Genomic DNA, 19,046 nt, shown 5'->3' on the forward strand with positions numbered 1-19,046 from the left:
TGCATTGGTTTATTTAGCAATTGCACAATGCCACACCGTTGACCATTATAAAAATAAGTGTCTCCCTCGGTTGTAAGAATGGTCAAGATAATTTACTATTTCGTAATTTGGGAACTGACCTAATTATTAATAATATTTCTGGAGGCACCTTGCTAAGTCTATATCCAGCTGCCAATCCACATACGCAATTATCATTACAATAAATTTATAAAAGTTATTATTTGACCCAAAATATAAAGTCAGACTTTATATTTGTGGAGATGGCATGGGATTGGGCCAATATTCTTTAGTTACTTAGGACATCTGAAAATATTTCCCACAGAGTGTGATTTGAATAAAGAGAAGTTTGCTGGACACTGTCTAACCACTACTAATTTTGCAAAGCAATTTATCAGATTAGCCTTGCACAGTACAAATAACTTTCTTGTTCAATGAATATCTGAAGATGCTTTCGACTGACATTGTGTAACTCTAAACGTAAGCCTACACTCTAAGTGATTGTTGTATTTTGTTCTTAAATCAACTTGCAAGTATTTTAGTGTTTATTTCACAAACTATAAAGTAGCTTAAAATTATATGTGTGCTTTTCAGCACTTTGAAAATTACATGTAAGATAAATTTACATAGGTAATCTGAAGATTTAAAAATGTTAGCCAGCAGGGCAGCAATTTCTGTACATGAATGGGACTGACTTAGCAAGCTTGTGGTCATGCAAGTAATTTCAATTTAAGTGGTCCCATTGACTTAATATGGTTACTCGTATTAATAAAAACTGCCAAGACCAGCCCTGATGGGTACAATATTGACAGAAGAAGAAAAACACATACGAAACGATGGACTGCATGTTAGATAAATCTCCCAGTCTTGTTCACACTCAGTATGAGTAGTTTATAGAAATATTTTACATAGGGTATCATCAATGCGCACTTAGTTACTGAAAATTATTGCCACATGAATATTCCCTTCTAGTCTCTTTTGCAAAAGAAGTTACAAGAAATCTTGAGGAATCTGGTATTAGCCCCTGGTAGGTGACGAGATACTGGAAAAGATTGACCAGAGGTCTGATCTGGCAACTGGGAAATGTAGTGTTTTAAATCTCATAAAAACCATAATGTTCATAATCAATTGTAATACAAAATGCAACAGGAATAAAATGCTTCTGTAAGGCATAAGTGATACTGAAAAACTGTCATTTTAAGACATGATTTTTGATTTGATCTTCAAGGCTACCTTCTAAATGTAGTTCTATGTAGTAGTTTGAGGCAATATTAAATTAAATCAGTCCAGTCAATAGACAGATATTAAATATTTAATGAAAATTGGAAAAAAAAAAATAAAGACATCTCATTTAAATGCAACCATCTGTTAAGTGAAACAATAAAATGAGTATAGCTGTTTAAAATATGCTACTAGATCTAAACAGAGTATCTTTTCTTTTCCCAAAGAAAAAGAGAACTTCTTACCTATCTGATGGATACAGCAAACTGCTAATAGGAAAGCCCATTCTGGTACCCGTATCCCCCTGCCAAACCCCATCTTGAGTGGAGTCTGGCACAAGGATGTTGGGTCTAAAGTTGGTCAGGAGGACTAGTTCACCTGTGCTCTGTCAGTCTTATATAGCAGGTAACTTTGGCTTCAGTCCCAGATTGATTCAGAGAGTCTAGAAAGGTGCGGTTTAGGGGATTTTAGCAAATGAACAGGTAAACAGAAGATGGTCTTCCTTCCTCAGAAACTAGCCAATGGTATTTGCATTTTGGGAGGAGTATATACATATACGTACGTACATTTTGTTAAGGTTCAGTCTATTAAAGAAATATTACATGATTGTAAATAAAACACAGCTCCTCCTCCACAAATAACAAGTCCTGGAACAAATTTAATTTGGTATTGCTTTACAGTTATGCAGATGGCATGCAAGTACCTATTCTAAGTTTTTCAATACTGTAACTGATGCCTGGCAGCTCCTTGACAAAAAACCCCACTAATTTCTGAAGTCTGAGGAGGTGTGGAACATTTCATATGTGGGGACCCAGCATTAGGAAGTCCTTCTGTGCAGCTAACCTTCTTGTAAAAAGAACGGACTGATAACCTTGAAGGGTCCTGCACTATCACATGGTCACAGTGAGCGTATGCCATGGAAACCCTTCTGTGTGGCACTGACAAGCATTAGGCACCTATCTGAGGAACATCAAGCCAGCTTCACCTAGACTGTATCCTACATTTATTAGAGAAGGGCTTAAACCTTGAAATCTACTTCTTCATTCTCTGCATAATCTGATTTTGGCTTCTCATAGAAAATACCAGAAATTATTTCAGACAGTGAGCCCTACACAAGCTTTGTAGGAGAAAAAAAATTTTAGATTGATTATGGCCTGCAACCACGATCATAGTGTTTTGTATCATTCCTGCGTAATTCCATTCACATCCATGGAGTTATATGGACTACAAATTAGAGAAACAGGCAATGAATCAGGCCTATAAGGCTTGCTAGTAAATGTTTGTTGTACTTTTTTTCCATTTTAAAAGCAGGAATGAATGTACACAACAATAAACACAGACAGTATTCCTACTTCACATCACTTTATCTTTCTTTTTTAGCTTGGCATCAGAGATAGGTAGGATGAGTTGCTCTGGGCAGATTTCTGTCTTTTTCCAATGTCAATAGACCTCACTTTAATATGGTAAAAGATCGACAAATATGTTCAAAGTCAGTGAGCCATTGTTTTAAAACTGCTAGGTTTGGCAAAAATGATGCACAGTCCGGCACTTGGTCCATGGTACTTGTCTTCAGTTCATCTACATCTTCAGCATCCTGCCAGTTTACAAGAACGAAGGTAGCTGATGGATCCAAAAATCTTCATCGTAAGAAATGGAATGAGAGCTGCTGCTCAGTGGGGGGTTTAGCAAGAGGCACCTGGAAGATATACTTGGGGCTGGGGAGCCACAGGAGAAGGAACAAACAAACAAACAAATATCCATACTAGGATGTATAGAGGTGCAGAAAGGACTTTCTTTGCATAAAATGGGACAGTATTATCTTCTGCATGTCTGGTAAGTTTCAGTTCAGCAGTCTATACTGATTGTCATTTCTGCTGAAGCAGGGGAAGGAGACAAAGTCAGGAAGGTGTCCTAATTGTAAATTATGATGGCAGCTGGATGCATAATTCCCTTGCGTTCTTATCAAAATCCTACCCTGCTATTATAAATATAAAAATATTTCCATAAAAGAATAGGAGAGTATAATGCAATATTCCATTTAGGTGTTGCTGAATTGAATTGTGTCCTTTTTTTCCCAATTTATTTCAGTTCAGCCTTTATTTCCACTTTTGTTTAGCACCAAATATATTAGATCCTCACTCATTTAGTATTATAAAATAAAGAAACGAAGAGTTCCTTTATGAAGTGTTATCTGGATTTGATTTTTGGACTGAAATCAGTGGTAACTTACTACAGCAAGGTTGGGATACTTAAGTCAACGTATTGACCTGCTACAGTATGAAACATGTTCCCTGTCAAAATATCCAGGATGTTTAATGAAGTTACATCTTCATAATCAGTAGTAAACTGTTTACACACCCTAGATCTCTACCTTCATGCTTCAGCAGACCAGGAAAAAAGAAAAGACTGGATTTCCTGCTCATAGAATATTGTTTTATTCTGTGCCAGTACTCATAATGAATATAAATTCATCTGTACATAAAGAAGGCAAATGCTATCTTGTTTACGTGACCAGTTAACTGCATTAAATAAATACACACTAGTCTCACCTAAGCAATTAAATAAGCCACCCAACAAACTGGGCTTTCAACAACTGATGTGCATATACCTTTAGAAATGGGCTAAATATGATGGTCAAAAGTAGAAGAGCTTGCTACCATTCTCAGTTACAACCTCCTCTGCAAGAGGGGAATAACAGAATAGCAGGATCTTCTTGTGTTTCTTTAAAGTATTTGGAGAGAGTTTCTTGTTTCCTATTGGGTATACTAGAGCAAGGGACTACTGATAAAGGGAGGAGTTTTCTGAGAGGGCAATTAGTGGTTTTGGTACTCATCTGGTGAAGGTGAGGAGGGTGTCTGTACCTAGGATGACTAGATGTGTCAGTGGGGTTGAGGCTTTTTTTTCTTTGCCCTGTCTCTTTTACTGGAGTTGTTGCTAAGCAGAGTGCTAACATCAAACACTTTTTTCTTCTTCTAAGACAGTTTTTAGTTTTTCACTCATTATAACTCTTTGTGACTAGAACAATGCATGTCAAACTTGAATATGCTACTTCACTAAGCATTTACCAGTGCACAGTATTATATAGCTGTTGTGAATCGTAGAATGGTTTGGGATGGAAGGGATATTACAGATTATATAGTTCCAACGCCCCTGCCATGGGCAGGGACACTTTCCACGAGACTAGGTTGCTCAAAGCCCTATCCAACCTGGTCTTGGAACACTTCCAGAGATGGGGTTGTCCCAGTTGTATTTGAAGGTGTTCTTCAAAAGATGTTGCTCAGATACTTTTTTTCTCAAAACTTTACATATTCTGGAGTTGTTATGATTGCTATGGCTCAGACTGAAATTTTGGATCTCAGGGCGTAGTGACATTCAAATGAGGTTCCAGTGTGCAGCTTATCCAACCAAACAGGCTCTTTCTCTTCCTTCCTTTCCACCACAAGGAGTGGGTGAAACTGGTAATAACAAAACAGGTACAGAAGAAATCCAGGTCACTGTGTTAGGTGGCTTATGAAATTTTGAAAGTTTTCAGGCTATGAGTTTTTAATGATGGCTGTGAGAATCATATCTGTAGATGAGAGTATCACAAAACCCAGAAGGGTTTAAGTAAACACATTCATTGGTCAGATTGGTGGTTGCTCCAAGTGGTCCTTGTAGATCAAAAAAAAGTAGTTGGAGGACTTTTGAGTTTCCCAGATGGTAAAGCGAAAAGAGTTTACCTACATAGGTAGAAAGGAGCAAGCTCTCTTCAGTTTTATGAGGGGAAAGAAACCCCAGAAACAAGTTTTGAAGTATTTTAATAACAGAAACTTAAGCAGTTGTCTGTATTGTTAATGTACACCAAGGAATCCACAAAGGGTCCACAGTTTTGGTATTGCTTGGCACTAAAACAAAGCACTTTTATTTACAGGAGGGAATGTTCAAGGAGGTGTTGAAAGCATCTTTGTTTCTCTCCTGAATTTTTGTCCGTTTTTCTCAGTTTCAATGCTGTGTGAAACCCAGCAGCTTATCTTCACATCTCAGTGTCAAATAACACGGAAACTAATTTAGGATAGATCTGTAGAGTTCATATAGACCAGCTTATTTTATAGGAGGTTATTGGAAATTAATTACAACAGCCAAGGATCTGGCTGACAAATATTCTTCTGACTCTTATTTTGATCTTGTATCAAAAATCTATACCAATGGATTAGTCACTAAAAGTGGCTCTTCTAACAGTAAATCCAGTATATGTGTTTTTTGACCCGTAATTCTGACAATGGCTATAATCTCTCCAATTTTACCTTTTCTTCTTGGTTTCTTGCATAGAAGTAGGGACAAAATTTGAGACATTTATTATACCAATTTAATGTAAAATTTCAAATGCCAGGTAAAATGTGGATATCGTATATACTATGAATACTATAATTACAACAAGGAGATCATATAATATGAGGGTGGCAAAGGCAAGCATTCAGAAGTTTGGAAGTGGTAGTATTAAGGCTATTAATGAATCCAAAATTCGTCTGCCTTCTGTGTCCAAATTACAACCTCACTAGTGTTGGGAAGCTCTACCTCCTCACAAGCATGATAAACCAGAGATAGTTGGGACTCAGGTAAAGCTGCATTGTGCTTCAGATCTGTGAAGTCCTTGCTTGCCATGTGAACTGGGAAAATGAATGAATAGTTGGATTGGTCAGAGAAGAGAATATTTATTGTGGTGTGGAAAGTAACGTAAAGTAATGACGGTCTGCAATCAACGTAAACCAAGTTGGCATTAACTTAAGCAGAGGATCCGGCACACCCTGTCCACCTAGCTCTGTAGAGGTTTAGTTGCTCTCCTTGGCTTGTTATGTTCATGCTTTTCTCACCTTTCTCTGATAGCCTCAACTGCTCTTTCCTTCCATCAGTCTACAGGTGACTCACCAGGGTTTTGCCTTCCAGCCCTACCCATGGATTCACACTCACTCTCCACCCTTTTTTCAATGGCCTGTTAACTTACCCCTGATAAAGATGTGCACTGCCACTGTGAAAGAAAATGGTGGACACACTGTGGGCATAGGCTCCTTCCCCTGGTTCTAAGAATAGATGATGCAGTCTGTTTTCTGTTTAGAATAACATGTCACACCACTTCAGAAATCTCAGAGAGGTTTCTCCATAGAAAACAATGCTGCACAGAGCCTCACAGTAAAAAGCATATGGAGAGGGTGTTAAGCTCTTGTAGTGAACGGCAGATGAGCTCTGTGCTGTATATAGTTGTTATCACTTTTTAGTTTGCTACAGTAACTTTAGATCTGATTATGCAAGGTACTATGGAATGTGGAAGAAAACTCTGGCTGTGGAGATTAGATCATCTAAACGGAAAACAAGTGAGAGCTAAGAGTAGTGAAGGTTAGAAGAAATTAAATAACTTGCCTCATTTGTCAGTGACATTAGCCACAGTTCCGTAATTACAGAGTGACACCTTAAGTGCACAGTTGTGCTGTTGGCCCTGTTTTAAAGGATTTGGAAGAGGAGCATGTAATTGGTGTCTTGAACTGTTGACAGGCAAGGAAGAGCTCTTGCTCTGCTCACCTTAACTAAGGGGAGTGAAAGATGCAAGAAAAATAGATGGAACTCATGTCTAATACCTTGGCAACAATGGCTTCTGTGCATTTCAAATTGAATTAATGAAATGTGGTCGTTTGTGTTGAGGTTTTCAAATGCAATAGCTCTTCTTAAGTGTACAGCTTGGTTGACTTCTACGTGGTCAGTATATAACCCGGGTGAGCTCAACACATTCTTTCTCATTGTGATTCTTGCTCCTAGGCTTTAACTATGTGAGTACTCAGCTGTACTGTCTGAATAATTTTTCAATCTAATTACCAACATTTAAAAATATCTGTAAAAACTTATACTAGCTTTGCTGCCAGAAAGCTGTCGTACCTTGTCTTAGCTCAGTATTTTTGATTGTTGGGTGCTATTTTTTTTTTTTAAGTTGGGAAATTGTATATATGTACGTGGTGATTCATTTTTACAAGGTTTAATGTCCTTAGGTTCATCATGCACTTAATTCAGCTGAATGAATAACTTTTCCATTGTACATGCTATCTGAAAACTCAGACAGTAGATTTTTCACCTTCAGTATTTGTTTGGTTCTCATAGTGTTAGGATGGTGTTTATAGCTCTCATTTGGTTTGCCTGGCTGGATTTCAGTTTTGTTTTCCTCTTCTGCATAGTGCTGAGTATGCCCTTCTGACTAATATCATCAGTGATGCTTTGTTATCTGTTTGGCATTCACTGTCCTAAATGTTATTGTGTTTTTGCCTTGCCTGTACATTTTCTTTTCAGTTCATAAATTGCTTTTCTGTGGGATATTAATAACATATATGAGCCAAATCTGGCATTTTGAATCCTTGGTGGGAGACTTAGATACAGTTCCTTTTTTCCATTGTTTTTCTTCTCCACAAGCTTGGCATAATTTTTTCTCTCGCCCCAGTAATTGCACAGAGCTCCTCATTTTAATTATTCTTTTTTTCCAAAGTACTCAAGCTTTCATTTGCATTTCCTTGCCTACTTCAAATCTGCTGTTGAACCCATTTTCGTGTATTTTTCCTTGTACTGTGACACTTTCTTAGTGATACTTGAATCATTTCTGCACCTGTTCCACATAAGACTGTTCAGACAAGTATGCTCATTAGTGCTGCACGTATCCTCAACGCTTGACAGACTAAGTTTATGCCCATATTGGTAGGTAACTTTAAATTCAGTCTGAAGACTGTATGTGGGGACCAGGCTCTCCATTTAACTCCTGTCTGCAGTGCTGACTGAGGTTAGAGAGAGTTTTCACCAATAGAGAGCACGAGACAAATCTACAGGTTGAGAAAAGTCTTATGCAGACTAACTTCTGGAATAGCACAGTAAAAGCTCAACAAAGATAGCTTTTTCGTGGTACACCAAGTGTGCAGCAGAAACCACCTCTTTGGGGATGGCTGATGCAAATGGTCAGTGCAGATGACCACAGGGTTTCTTCTGCTGCTCTCCTCTGTGACATTCTTTTCTACCCCAATAGTTAAGATGTGGTTCCCAAGAAGTTCAAAGCCACCGAAAGCGGAGCTGCTGCTATCTCCTTTTCCCCTGAACTGGCTACACTCATCCACTTTCTCCCTTGCTCCAACCTTGGTAGTCTTATGACCCCCACAGTGAACCAGGTCAGTGAATGACTTGGCTCCAAAATTTTGCCTTTTTGTGCAAGATTATCCATCATGAATTTAATTATTTTCTAAAGTTTTGACAATTACAGGAATCAGTCCTTTCTTGTGGATTATGATCTGTTGTTTCTCCAAATTCTTGGGTACATGAACAGAAAACATACCTTTTATAGATAACATATTTGTGTCTTGAAATTTTTTGAAGGGAGCTTCTAGGACTTCATAGAAACCCTCCTTCTCTTCTTGTAGCACATCTAGATGCTGCATGAGCACCTGTAAGCCACTTCCTCTTTCTACTAATTCTGTTTCAGTCTTTCTTCTCCTTATTTATTCCTATTTCAATTTCAGAGCTCCTCTTTAATATTTAAAAATACCCATGAGGTTGTTAAATGCACTTCTGTCTGCTCAGGGATAGGGAATTAGTGTTCTAGTTCAATTCCTTTTTCTATATATAGTCATCTTTCGTCAAATGCTTCCTAAAAGTAGGATTTCCTGAATCCCTAGGTATTGTCCTGTACGTAAGACATCACTGCCATATCCATGGAGGAGAGGGGCTGTCAGCCATGTAGCTGTGGCTATATTACCCTGTTACAATGCTCTTCATATGTTATCTGTCAAAACACTAGTAAGGACTAGACATTCAAAACACAGTCCAGCCTGGTGGTGAGTAGTACAGTACCTGCTCTTGGAGTATGTTCTGCAGCCAGCAAACAGAATTAGAGAGGCAAAGAATGGATGTGAATTTGGTGTTATTTCTCTTCACCCGGTCTAATCAGACAAAGAATCTAGGCAGGAATAGGGGTAAGCAAGCTTCTGCTTTCCACAGACTGCAGCATCATCTTTTAAGACCAAGCAAGAATTATGGGACAGGCAGGCAAGTGCTGCCTGACACTGCTGGGGTAGGTAAAGCAGCTGAACTGAGTTTCAAACCACTTGCAATGCATTTAAATTACTTAAGAAACAAAAGCTGGGTATTTCTCCTTATGTCAGAGTATGAACATGGATAGGACACAATTCATAGTAAGAATCTTGATATTTCTCCAGCTGCACTGTTTGACTGCTTCTGGTTGCAGCAAAAGGTTTCAGAGTAAAAGAGCTGTATTAATTACTGTTATTCTTTTACTGCTAAAGTGTGTTTTAATTTTAAGCATTGTTCCTTACCAACAGATCATGCAAAGCAACTCAGACTTAGTTTAAATTAATTGCCATTCCACATATGGTATTTAAGGGCTAATCAAAGCAGAATGTTGACGGATCTCATGCAATCGGGCTTTGCTCTGGTAGAGGCTGCAAATCACCCATTTTATTTATTATTTGCACATCATAACATTTTGGTGTATGCACATATATGCATGCTGCTCTGCTAGTTTACCGTAATGAATATACTGCAACTGCTGAAGGAGATGATCTTGATAGCTGTAAGGGGACTTGTTTCTTCACTTCTAGTTGCAAATTCCCAAAGAGAATTTGAAATGAATCAGGCTTCATTTCTTCTTCTTCCTGTGGCATACATCTGTAAAGAAGAAGGGAGTCTCCACAACTTCTGCAATTTTATTTCATCCAAACTCAACTGTATTTTAGGACCACGTTCAATAATGGTTCTGACTGATCTGTAGAAACACTGCAAAGAGCAGCAAAAACTGTTCTTGCAGCTTTCTGAACACAGTGAGCAAAATTCTGATCTCATTTGTGTTCTTGTATGTCATAGCCAAAGGTACTCAGGTACCCTGCCTTCAGATAAGAAGTTTAAGAGTCAAATTAAATGCAGATAGCATGGTATTAAAGTGGCTTAGTGAAGACAGGAGGTTATACAATGCTGATGAGGTGGTCTGAGATCCTGAAGGTCATCATTCAACTGCCTGCCCATCACAGGCTCTTTATGAAACTTGTGTCACTGCACGTAGGTATGAACTGTTTGGATTCTACGTAGGAAGGGTAGACTTTTAATATGAAAACCAGCCCCTGGGAACAAAAATCTTGGTGTCATCTCATTGCTGAGCATGTTAGTTCTCTGTAAGAAAACAGCAGGCAATGGTGTGAAGGGCCACACACTGCTGTGAATTTTCTCCACTACTCTCTTTTTTCCTTTGCTAACGCATTTCCATGCACCTCAGCTGCGTACTCTACAGCAGCCCACACTTCTGTGCCTAACTCTTCAATCCCACTGTTACACACAGACAGCAAACAGCCTCTTCTGCAACTCTAAGCTGTTTGTACTCACCTAAATGTCCCACCAACTGGTCTTCCAACTTCCTTTTAAACTCAGCCTGTGCTGCCTGCAACACCACTGCTTGTACTCCAGTACTCACCTTGTTTCATAAACCCCTCCAACACAAAAGCATCTCATGCTTTCTGACCCTTCATGGAAATAAGATTCTTGGACATATGCTTGCTGTCTGCTGTCTGAAGCAGCCTCTCAGTCACTGTTTCTGGCTGCAGAAGCATGTCTTGGCCTTCTGTAAAGGGAGAGTGGAGAGTGGTATAATATGGATATAAAAGAAGAGGAAATATCAGGAAAGGAATTGGAGAAGCAGAAATACAGGTTTTTTCCATAAAGACGTATCTTCCAGCTCTGATAACAACAATTCTCCAGTAGCTCCTCAAACCTGTTAACTCCATTCTTTTGATAGCATCTAAGTCATAAGTAAATATCAAAGTAGCTTATTAAATAGCATTGCATATAGAAGTGCTTGACATTTCCTATCATAATGAAAAAAGCAGAATAGAGATTTTCTCATTACATCTTTACATACTAGTATGACAGGAACTTGATACTAATTGCTACTGGAGTAAAAAATCCTAATTATTGAAAATTCCTAATTAAAAATGCTAACCCTTTTTCCCAGAGGGTAGAAATGGGCTCTTCCACCTGCAATGATTTTGTTATATCTTGGCACTAGGGGCAAATTAAAGTATCTTTCAGGTTGTCCTAATCTGAGCAAAGCAACTAGTCCTCTTTTGTTCCACTCGTGGAAGCATTGTTTCATCTCCTGCTTTGACTGTATTGAGTGATGCTCAGATAAAGCCAAACATCTGCTATGTCATGCCTTTCCATACAGGGAGGCATATGCAATGCCTTATGTCTATCCTTTGTGGTTCACAGGTCAGTATCACAGCAGCCCTGAGTTTGGCACAGTGGTTCTCTGACATTTCAAATGATAATTTCAAATGACAATTTCAAAGTAACGCATAAAGTTTCAAGCAACAAACTTGGCCAACTCAAGGATTTTCTAGGCACATTTTTTACATTTGAGAGATAATTGACTTATTTTCTGCACCCTTTCAAGTTGATAAAGAGTTTTCCCATTGTATTCAGTTTGAACATAATCATGTCAACAGTGAGGGAACCTTTTGGGACTCTGGTATATAATAACACATGTTGTTGCATTAACATCTGACACACCTTAATTGTGCAAGCTAAGGTGGTCTCAACCAGAGCACGTGCTGTATATACACCCTGGACAACCCAGTGGGTTTTTCCATTTTGTGCTACTTTGGTCCTAGCAGAAGCAACATCCTGTATATCAAAATCAAAGACAAGTAGGACTCTGGGAAAGAATTTCCAGTTTGATCACTCATGAAAGAATTGAATGATCTCATTTTGTACGTCAGAGACATTAGCTGTACCCAAGATGACATCTGGCTCTAGAATTATTTGTCAGGATATTTGTGGATCAAAACCCTATAAAAGTTCTGAATGCAGCAAAATGTTTGGTATGTTATATTTTGAAACCAAGGAGAAGAGAACAGAATAGAATACAAAGGTTGTTCTTTTGGGTGTACCTACTAATTAGTCACTATTCTAGCTAATATTTGCTCAAAAAGAGAAAGGAATGTAAGTATATTTATTCACGTAATTTAGTTAGTTCTACACCAAAACTTATTTAAAAAAATAATTTTCTTCAGACCTTTTTTATCCAATGGCCCTTGAATGTTAACATGGGAAAGTTGTTCCTCTGGGCTTACAGGCAGGAAGATTATCTGAATTAATTTAGCGAAGAACACCTTGGGAAAAGAACTGTCTTCAGATATTCTTCCTGTGGTCCAGAGATCCAGATAATGAAAGCAATGACACAGATCTATGCAAATTCATATTGTTCTTAACTTATGCTAATTTGTTAAAACATAAGAATTTGCACTTGTATTTTAGTGATTAACCTTAGATATCCTCTATTCTTCACAGCTGGGTAAGAATTTAATGTATGTAGAACACTATGCACCTCCCACTGAAATCAATGAAGAGACTTCTATGAAAGCTCATACAAATTTTATTAATCCTTTCATAATGTATACTTTGATAATGATTGTATCCTTTCACATGCTGGCTTACTAAGTGGGCAAAATCCTTTCTATCCCAAGGCAATGTATAATGCAGAACCGCGGAAGCTGAATCACTGCATATCTACTGGCATGAATTATTACCTTGAACCATCAGTTATACTTTAGCTAGAACATGACTGACCCCAGTTTTGATTTGATCCGATCCTGAATCTTTCTTATATCTTTACAGTACTGCCAGATGTGATTATACATTTTCCAGGCTAAGATTCTCTTTCCAATTGCTATGACTTAGTCAAGCTTTTAATCATTTAGTTGACGTTTTACAGACTTTTGATCTACTTGTGCTGAGCAATTTTGGAAGGGGCTGTAAATATTGCAATCAGTATGATCCACTTGTTCAGAATCTGGTAAGAGAAAAACTTGCTTGATACATCATGCAACAAATCAACATGTTGCAGCATAAGGGAATTTGGGGGGATTTCGCTTCTGTTTAAAAAGCATGTCTTGACAACTACATTTGAAAAGCAAAACACTGTTCATTAGAATTTACCGGAATTCAAGATGTTCATACAACTGCTGTTGCAATCCTAAAGTGTTACGTTTAGCTCAGAGAGATCATGGTATTTCTATTGTGTGGTAAAACATTTAATGGATGCCAAATCAAACTCTTAACCTTTCTGTAATTCAGCAGAAGAGTAAACTAGATACTGGGAAACAGAATCAAACCTTTCTCATAAATACGTGTTTGCTTTGCTAATATGTTGTATGATTTTTTCCCCAAACACTAATATAAAACAAGAACAGTAGGTAAGTTGGTGTTGGTTTTACTACTTCCAGTCTGTTCATTTAGCATAAGAATGATCACAGTAGATGAGAGGAAACGTCCATCTAACCAACCCAACACTTATACATGGCAGTGGCCAACATGGCATGTCAAGGAAGGACCTGAGCAAGCACAAAATGATAATTCTGAAGAATACCCTTCTATAATCCACAAATATGTGGCTCAAGGGATCCTGATGTGATGCCTTTGGGTTCACTATCTCTATGGCTTTGTTGTTGGAGGTGGGTTTTTTGTTGTTATTACGTGAAAAGGGCACATGGATCATTGTTGCAGTCAGTATGGAGAAGCAGTAAACTTAAAACAGAAGTTAAAAGACCTTGAAGAGTGACAAATTTCATTCCCTTCATGACTTTTTGTTGAAGCTCAACTGTTTGTTTCCAGCAGATGAGCTTCCTCTTCATTGACTCTTTTCTTTTTGCCCTTTGCTGTTGCTACTGGACTACAAGTGTGATGACTTACTCTTACAGAAGCCAAAGGGAGACGGAATGACTGCGAGAGAGAGAAGAGGAAGAAAGTCGCACTTGGGGATGATAAAGGGAGAATAGCTAGAAAGAAAGAGCGAGGAGACAGAACGCAGAGAAGTATCAGAAGGAAGTGGGTACATATGGATGAGTGAGGAAGCTGAGAATGTGTGTAGGTAGTAAGTGAAAAATTGAATAGGATAATATAATTATTTGTACCTCCAGATCCCGGAAGTAAACTAAATTAAACACAACTAAAGATACTGACTGGCCTTTGGGAATGAAAGAGTTAAGCAACTTGGTATAAAGAATTCCTTTCTCTACTGTTCTGGGCAAGCCACAGGAAGGACGTCATGCTTCTGAATTTTATTTGTCTTGGAGGTGGTGTGCGGACATCCTTGTATCTCAGAGTCTCCTTTAAATGACATTGCTTGCTGGAGTTTAAGAAAAGTTTCTGTCCCTAGTCAGCTTTATTCCCTCCCCTCTGCTGACTACTGTTCAATCCATGAACACTGTGACTACTGTCCTAAAACTAGCAGAGCAGGGGCCATACTACTACAGAAATAACTGTCAAAATCTCAGTTTCAAGCAGTTGTCTGTTTCCTTTAAGCTTCATAAATAGCATAGGTAACCTTAGATGCCTATTACTGTTCTCTCTCTCCATTCTTCTGTGTCTTTATACTACCTTTTATCTCTAAGAATTCTCATGTTTCATGTTTGTACAGCACAGCAGAGAGTAATTCTATGCCACTCTACAACAAGCACCACCATGGCTTAATAAATATCTAGATAAATAGTAATAGGGCAATGCAGAGAGATGCAGGTAAAATGAAACTCTAATCTAGTTTGGCAAAGCATGTATTTGCATATTTCAAAGAATTGATTCAGAACATAGTATATTATAGTGCCTAGCGCAGGTAAATCCTGGTTGATGTGAGTGGGGTTCTTAGCTGTTAGGGTAACACTAATTTCAAAGCAAGCATTTAGTTTATTCTGAAATGCATGTGTTCTAAAACTACCTTTCTGAATAAGTAAGTGGAATGGAATTGGGTATTAAGTGGAATTTAACTTTACAGACAGTAAGTCCAGTTGTTCCAACACAGCTATTAATGAATTTGGAGTTTCATAAATTCCCAAGAATGTTGCTGAGTTGACAGCTAAGAACCAGTACCCCACAGCCCCCAAATGGAAATATTCTTAATGAAATGCAATCAAAAAACTAGAAAAAAAACCAGCAGACAATGGCAGGGGAAAAAATAAGAAAAAAAAAAAGAGGGAGAGTAGACAGAGTAGGATCTCCCTTTCCTTGCTACTCATTCCCTCCTATAAAGGAATGTTAATCTTGCTGTGCATGATTTTTACAGAAATATTTCAACTAAAACACCCAGTCCTTGTTCTGGTTCCTGTAGCCTTCACATGGCTTCCAAACAGAGCATCTTGATTACTGATATTGATCTTTTCATCAGAGAGTACATTTTGTTGAGGATTTACTTTATCTACTAGCAATTGTTTTATAAGGCTCTGATCTGTCAGCATGTGCATTATGTTGGGGTAGAGCCAAGACCACGCCTCAGGGACATTTTTAGGCACAAGGCTGAAGGTAATACAACTCATCCACAATGGCAGTCTCTGTCTGACTGTTTGCTCTGTATGGATTCAGTTTGTGTGACGCCTGTTAAATATCTATGCCTTTGTCAAAATGAATAGGAGATTTATTATCAGGGATAAAATGACAACTACTCTCAACCTTTGCAGAACTCAAGTGCAAAGCAGTTTTTCCAGTTAGGAGGAGGACTTTGTCCACTACCAGCAACTAATGGTGTCACACGCATTTGTAGAAGTGGAGGCCCCTGAAACAACCTACCATGAACCAGATCCAGTAAAACAAGCAACTGCCGCTGCCCCAAACACACCACTATAAGTAGCAGAGGGACCAATATTTTCTGCTGGGAACAATCCCTCAAGACCCAGGAGCCTTGCTGGGATGTGTTTACAGGCAAAATACTGACTGACTGTTTAGAATTTGTCTATGTGGTTGTTACATATGTATGTGTCTTATATGCAGAGTGTAGAGACATGTAAATGTAACACTACAGTATGTTCTACTTGAAGTAAAAAAACAACGTTGTATCAGTACAGCTAATAGAGGTGAGTCCTACAAGTTCTTTTTACATCTAGCAACATATTTGTATTAACTGTAGTAGTACCAATTGTTTAGAGTGTCTATAGTAGAATAGAAGTACATGGAGAAAGCAAGCCTCTAAACATATCGCTAAAATAATGCAGGATTTTTCTTCAACTGTCAACAATGCAAATCTTTTCCTGAAGCTGACTGTGGGCCAAGTCCTGTCCTAACTGTGCAAATCCAGTCCTCCTGGCTTCATCTGAATGGGCTAGGAGAGTAGGTTTTGGCTGGATTTCACAACTTGCTTAGGTAGACTTATCTAAGAAACAACTCTCTGATGGCAAAAAATTTAGTCACCTTTTTTTGAAGCTGACTGGAGGGCTTCTGTGCCAAAAAGCTTGCCTAATTTTTCTAGTTTTGCCAGATGAGCCAATAAAATATTATCTCTCCCTACAAACCTTATGTTACCTATCACCTTCATTTGAGAGAGAGAAGGCTGGATAGACTTCAGAGAAGTAATGGTACAAGTAGCCTCAGCTTGATTACTGGAAATAAGAGGAAAAAAAATTGTGTGAAATAGCAAACAGCAATAGACAACAAATCTGCACCTTCCCTGTAGATCCTTTCCCCTTTGGGATCCCTGTACACTAACCACAGAAAGTACTCTTAACATGAAAGGTCATATATATGAATCAATGCAGTTTGTCTAACGCAGCTGAAATATCTGAGTTACATCCTAGATGATACACAGCTTTTTGGGAGAAAGGAAAAAAAATAACCTCTTGCCTTGAGCAAAACACTCTGTTATTGTATTGTAGAAAAGTTTAAATCTGACAAGATAGACCAGTGATCTTCTATAAAGCTGCTGATAGGTGAATAAATCAAATGCACAGCTGTGAAACTTCCAGTGTGATTCTGAAAGCAGCCAGCTATATTTCCTGGAGACTAATAACATAGTTTCTTCAGAGAAGTGAAAGCTTATGGATTTCGTTTAAAATATAAATACGTACTATTATTTAAAAAATAAATTCAAATTTCAAAATAAATTAATATTTCAAAACTTAAGAAAACATACATGTCAGTAAACAGAATGTAAGTCAGTAGCCTATATCATGTAACAGAAGAACTGCAATATAATCATCAGTACAAATACACATTAAGCTGCATGATACAATGGGTATTAAGAAGGAAAGAAAGAATAAACAACAAGACAGACATAGCCTCAAGAAATATAAGCAGGGATAGAATTGCTTTTTTAGTAAGGTGGCAAGCCGGATGTCCTTCCACACATTCTGCTGTTTCCTTGTAAGAGACCTCATTGATCTTGACAGTCATTACTTTGGCAGTTAGGATACCGGAGTTCATTGGTATGACACATCAGATTCTCAGCACTGCCAGAATACTGTTTGGCATACCTTAGGGAGAGGAATGTGTACAAATTTGAGCCTTTCCTATCTTGTCCTGATTCAGTCCATTGTCTAAGCCAGCAGAATCCTTAGTTTTGCCTGAAGGCCCTGTGAACAGAGCAGAAACGTGCACCAGGCAGAGACAAGGGAGCATCTTCTAAGGCAAACAGATGGCTGCCAGGGCTGAGGCTGGCCCTGAGGCTGCAGTGGGGCCAGGGCAGCCCTACCGGGGCCTGGGGGCTGCTGGGGGGCAGTTTGCCACCGGTGCTTTTCCACCCTTTATGTGTAACCTTGGGTATGAGTTAACAGGTTACCTTGCTGAGGCGGATTAGCTTGTGCTCCACTAAATCATTTCAGGGTGGAAAGCCTGTGATTTTGTTTGTGGTGCCTGCTTGCACGAAGGGATGGGGTTGTTCCACCCAAAATTCCTGTCAGGAAAAAAACAAAAAAGGAAAGAACAATTCAAAGAAAGGGGAAAAAAAAAAGACCCAGGCCTTTCAGGCACAGTTTTCGCTGCTGTTGCAGGAGCAGAAATGCAGCAAACTTGCCAAGTCCTCTCAGAATAGGTTTCCTGAAGAGGTAGGAGTACTGCGCTGCAGGTACATACCTCACTGCCTTTCTCCTGAAGCGGTAAGGATGGTGAATTGCCATCCCTGCAGCTGCAGGTGCCCTGTGTCTGTGGTACCGGCTGGTGCCAGTCACCCCTCTGCCCGAGGGGCTGAGCTGAGGTAAACTATACCCTGCAGCCCCCGCAAAGGGCTGCGCTTTCTCTGGAAATTGGGTAACACCTCACATTTGAGCGGATGTCATCCGGGGCTTTAGCCAGCCTCAATGACAGCCAGGGAGCGTGGCACGCCTCAGGCTGGCCACCTTAGCTGCTCAGCTGCCACCTACCCAGGAGCAAGACATTTCCTGCTACTGGTGCCCCACGTCCTGCAGTGGCCCGGTAGCCTTCAGATGGCATACCTGAAGGCCTCCTGGGGGAGGGGGTCCTCTCTCTGTTGTATTTCTCAATATTTATCCTGGAGCTCAGTGAGTTTTGGGTTAGGCCCTGGAAAGGTCACAACCTCTTTCTGCCACACCCCTTGCAGTTCCTGTGCTACCACCTTTTTGCAGTGTTATCTACATCGGTTTGTGACAGCTGTGGTGGTGTTTTGGGTGGGAGAAGTTCTCTGAAGGCAGAGGGTGGTTGTTCTCTTTCCTCCCTCCTGAAACGCTCTTACATTGTGTCTGAACAGCTTGTGACACGCTCAGATAGATTTGTTCCATCCCATACTGTTTACTCTGAGCCCTTGTAAAAGGATTTTTCAAAGAGCTGTTTGGGGCACAGTGTGGTTTGATTCTTTATTATTTAATGACATTTGTGATTAAATTATGCCTGAGAAATTATTTGTAATGCATTGTATTAATTCTGTCCTTGATATAAACTTTTAAAAAACACAGTTGCCAGGGTTGAAGCAATGTGCTGCCAGGTGGCTTTATTACGGGCATTTTCTGCTTAACTTGGCTGTGTCACCAGATCAGATTAATGTCAAATTGCTT

General features: G+C 39.1%; 1 protein-coding gene across 1 annotated transcript in view; it reads right to left on the minus strand.

The window, feature by feature from the left end:
* The window catches only part of LOC128908196 (mucin-5B-like), a 45,815-nt gene extending 37,161 nt beyond the window's left edge, over window positions 1-8,654 (minus strand). The window contains exon 1 of the mRNA XM_054197880.1: window positions 8,552-8,654. Within this exon, the coding sequence (XP_054053855.1) occupies window positions 8,552-8,654 (103 nt within the window). The remainder of the gene's footprint in view (window positions 1-8,551) is intronic.
* Window positions 8,655-19,046: the final 10,392 nt, after the last annotated feature.

This window comes from Rissa tridactyla, chromosome 4 (assembly GCF_028500815.1).
Source record: "Rissa tridactyla isolate bRisTri1 chromosome 4, bRisTri1.patW.cur.20221130, whole genome shotgun sequence".
Taxonomy (NCBI): domain Eukaryota; kingdom Metazoa; phylum Chordata; class Aves; order Charadriiformes; family Laridae; genus Rissa; species Rissa tridactyla.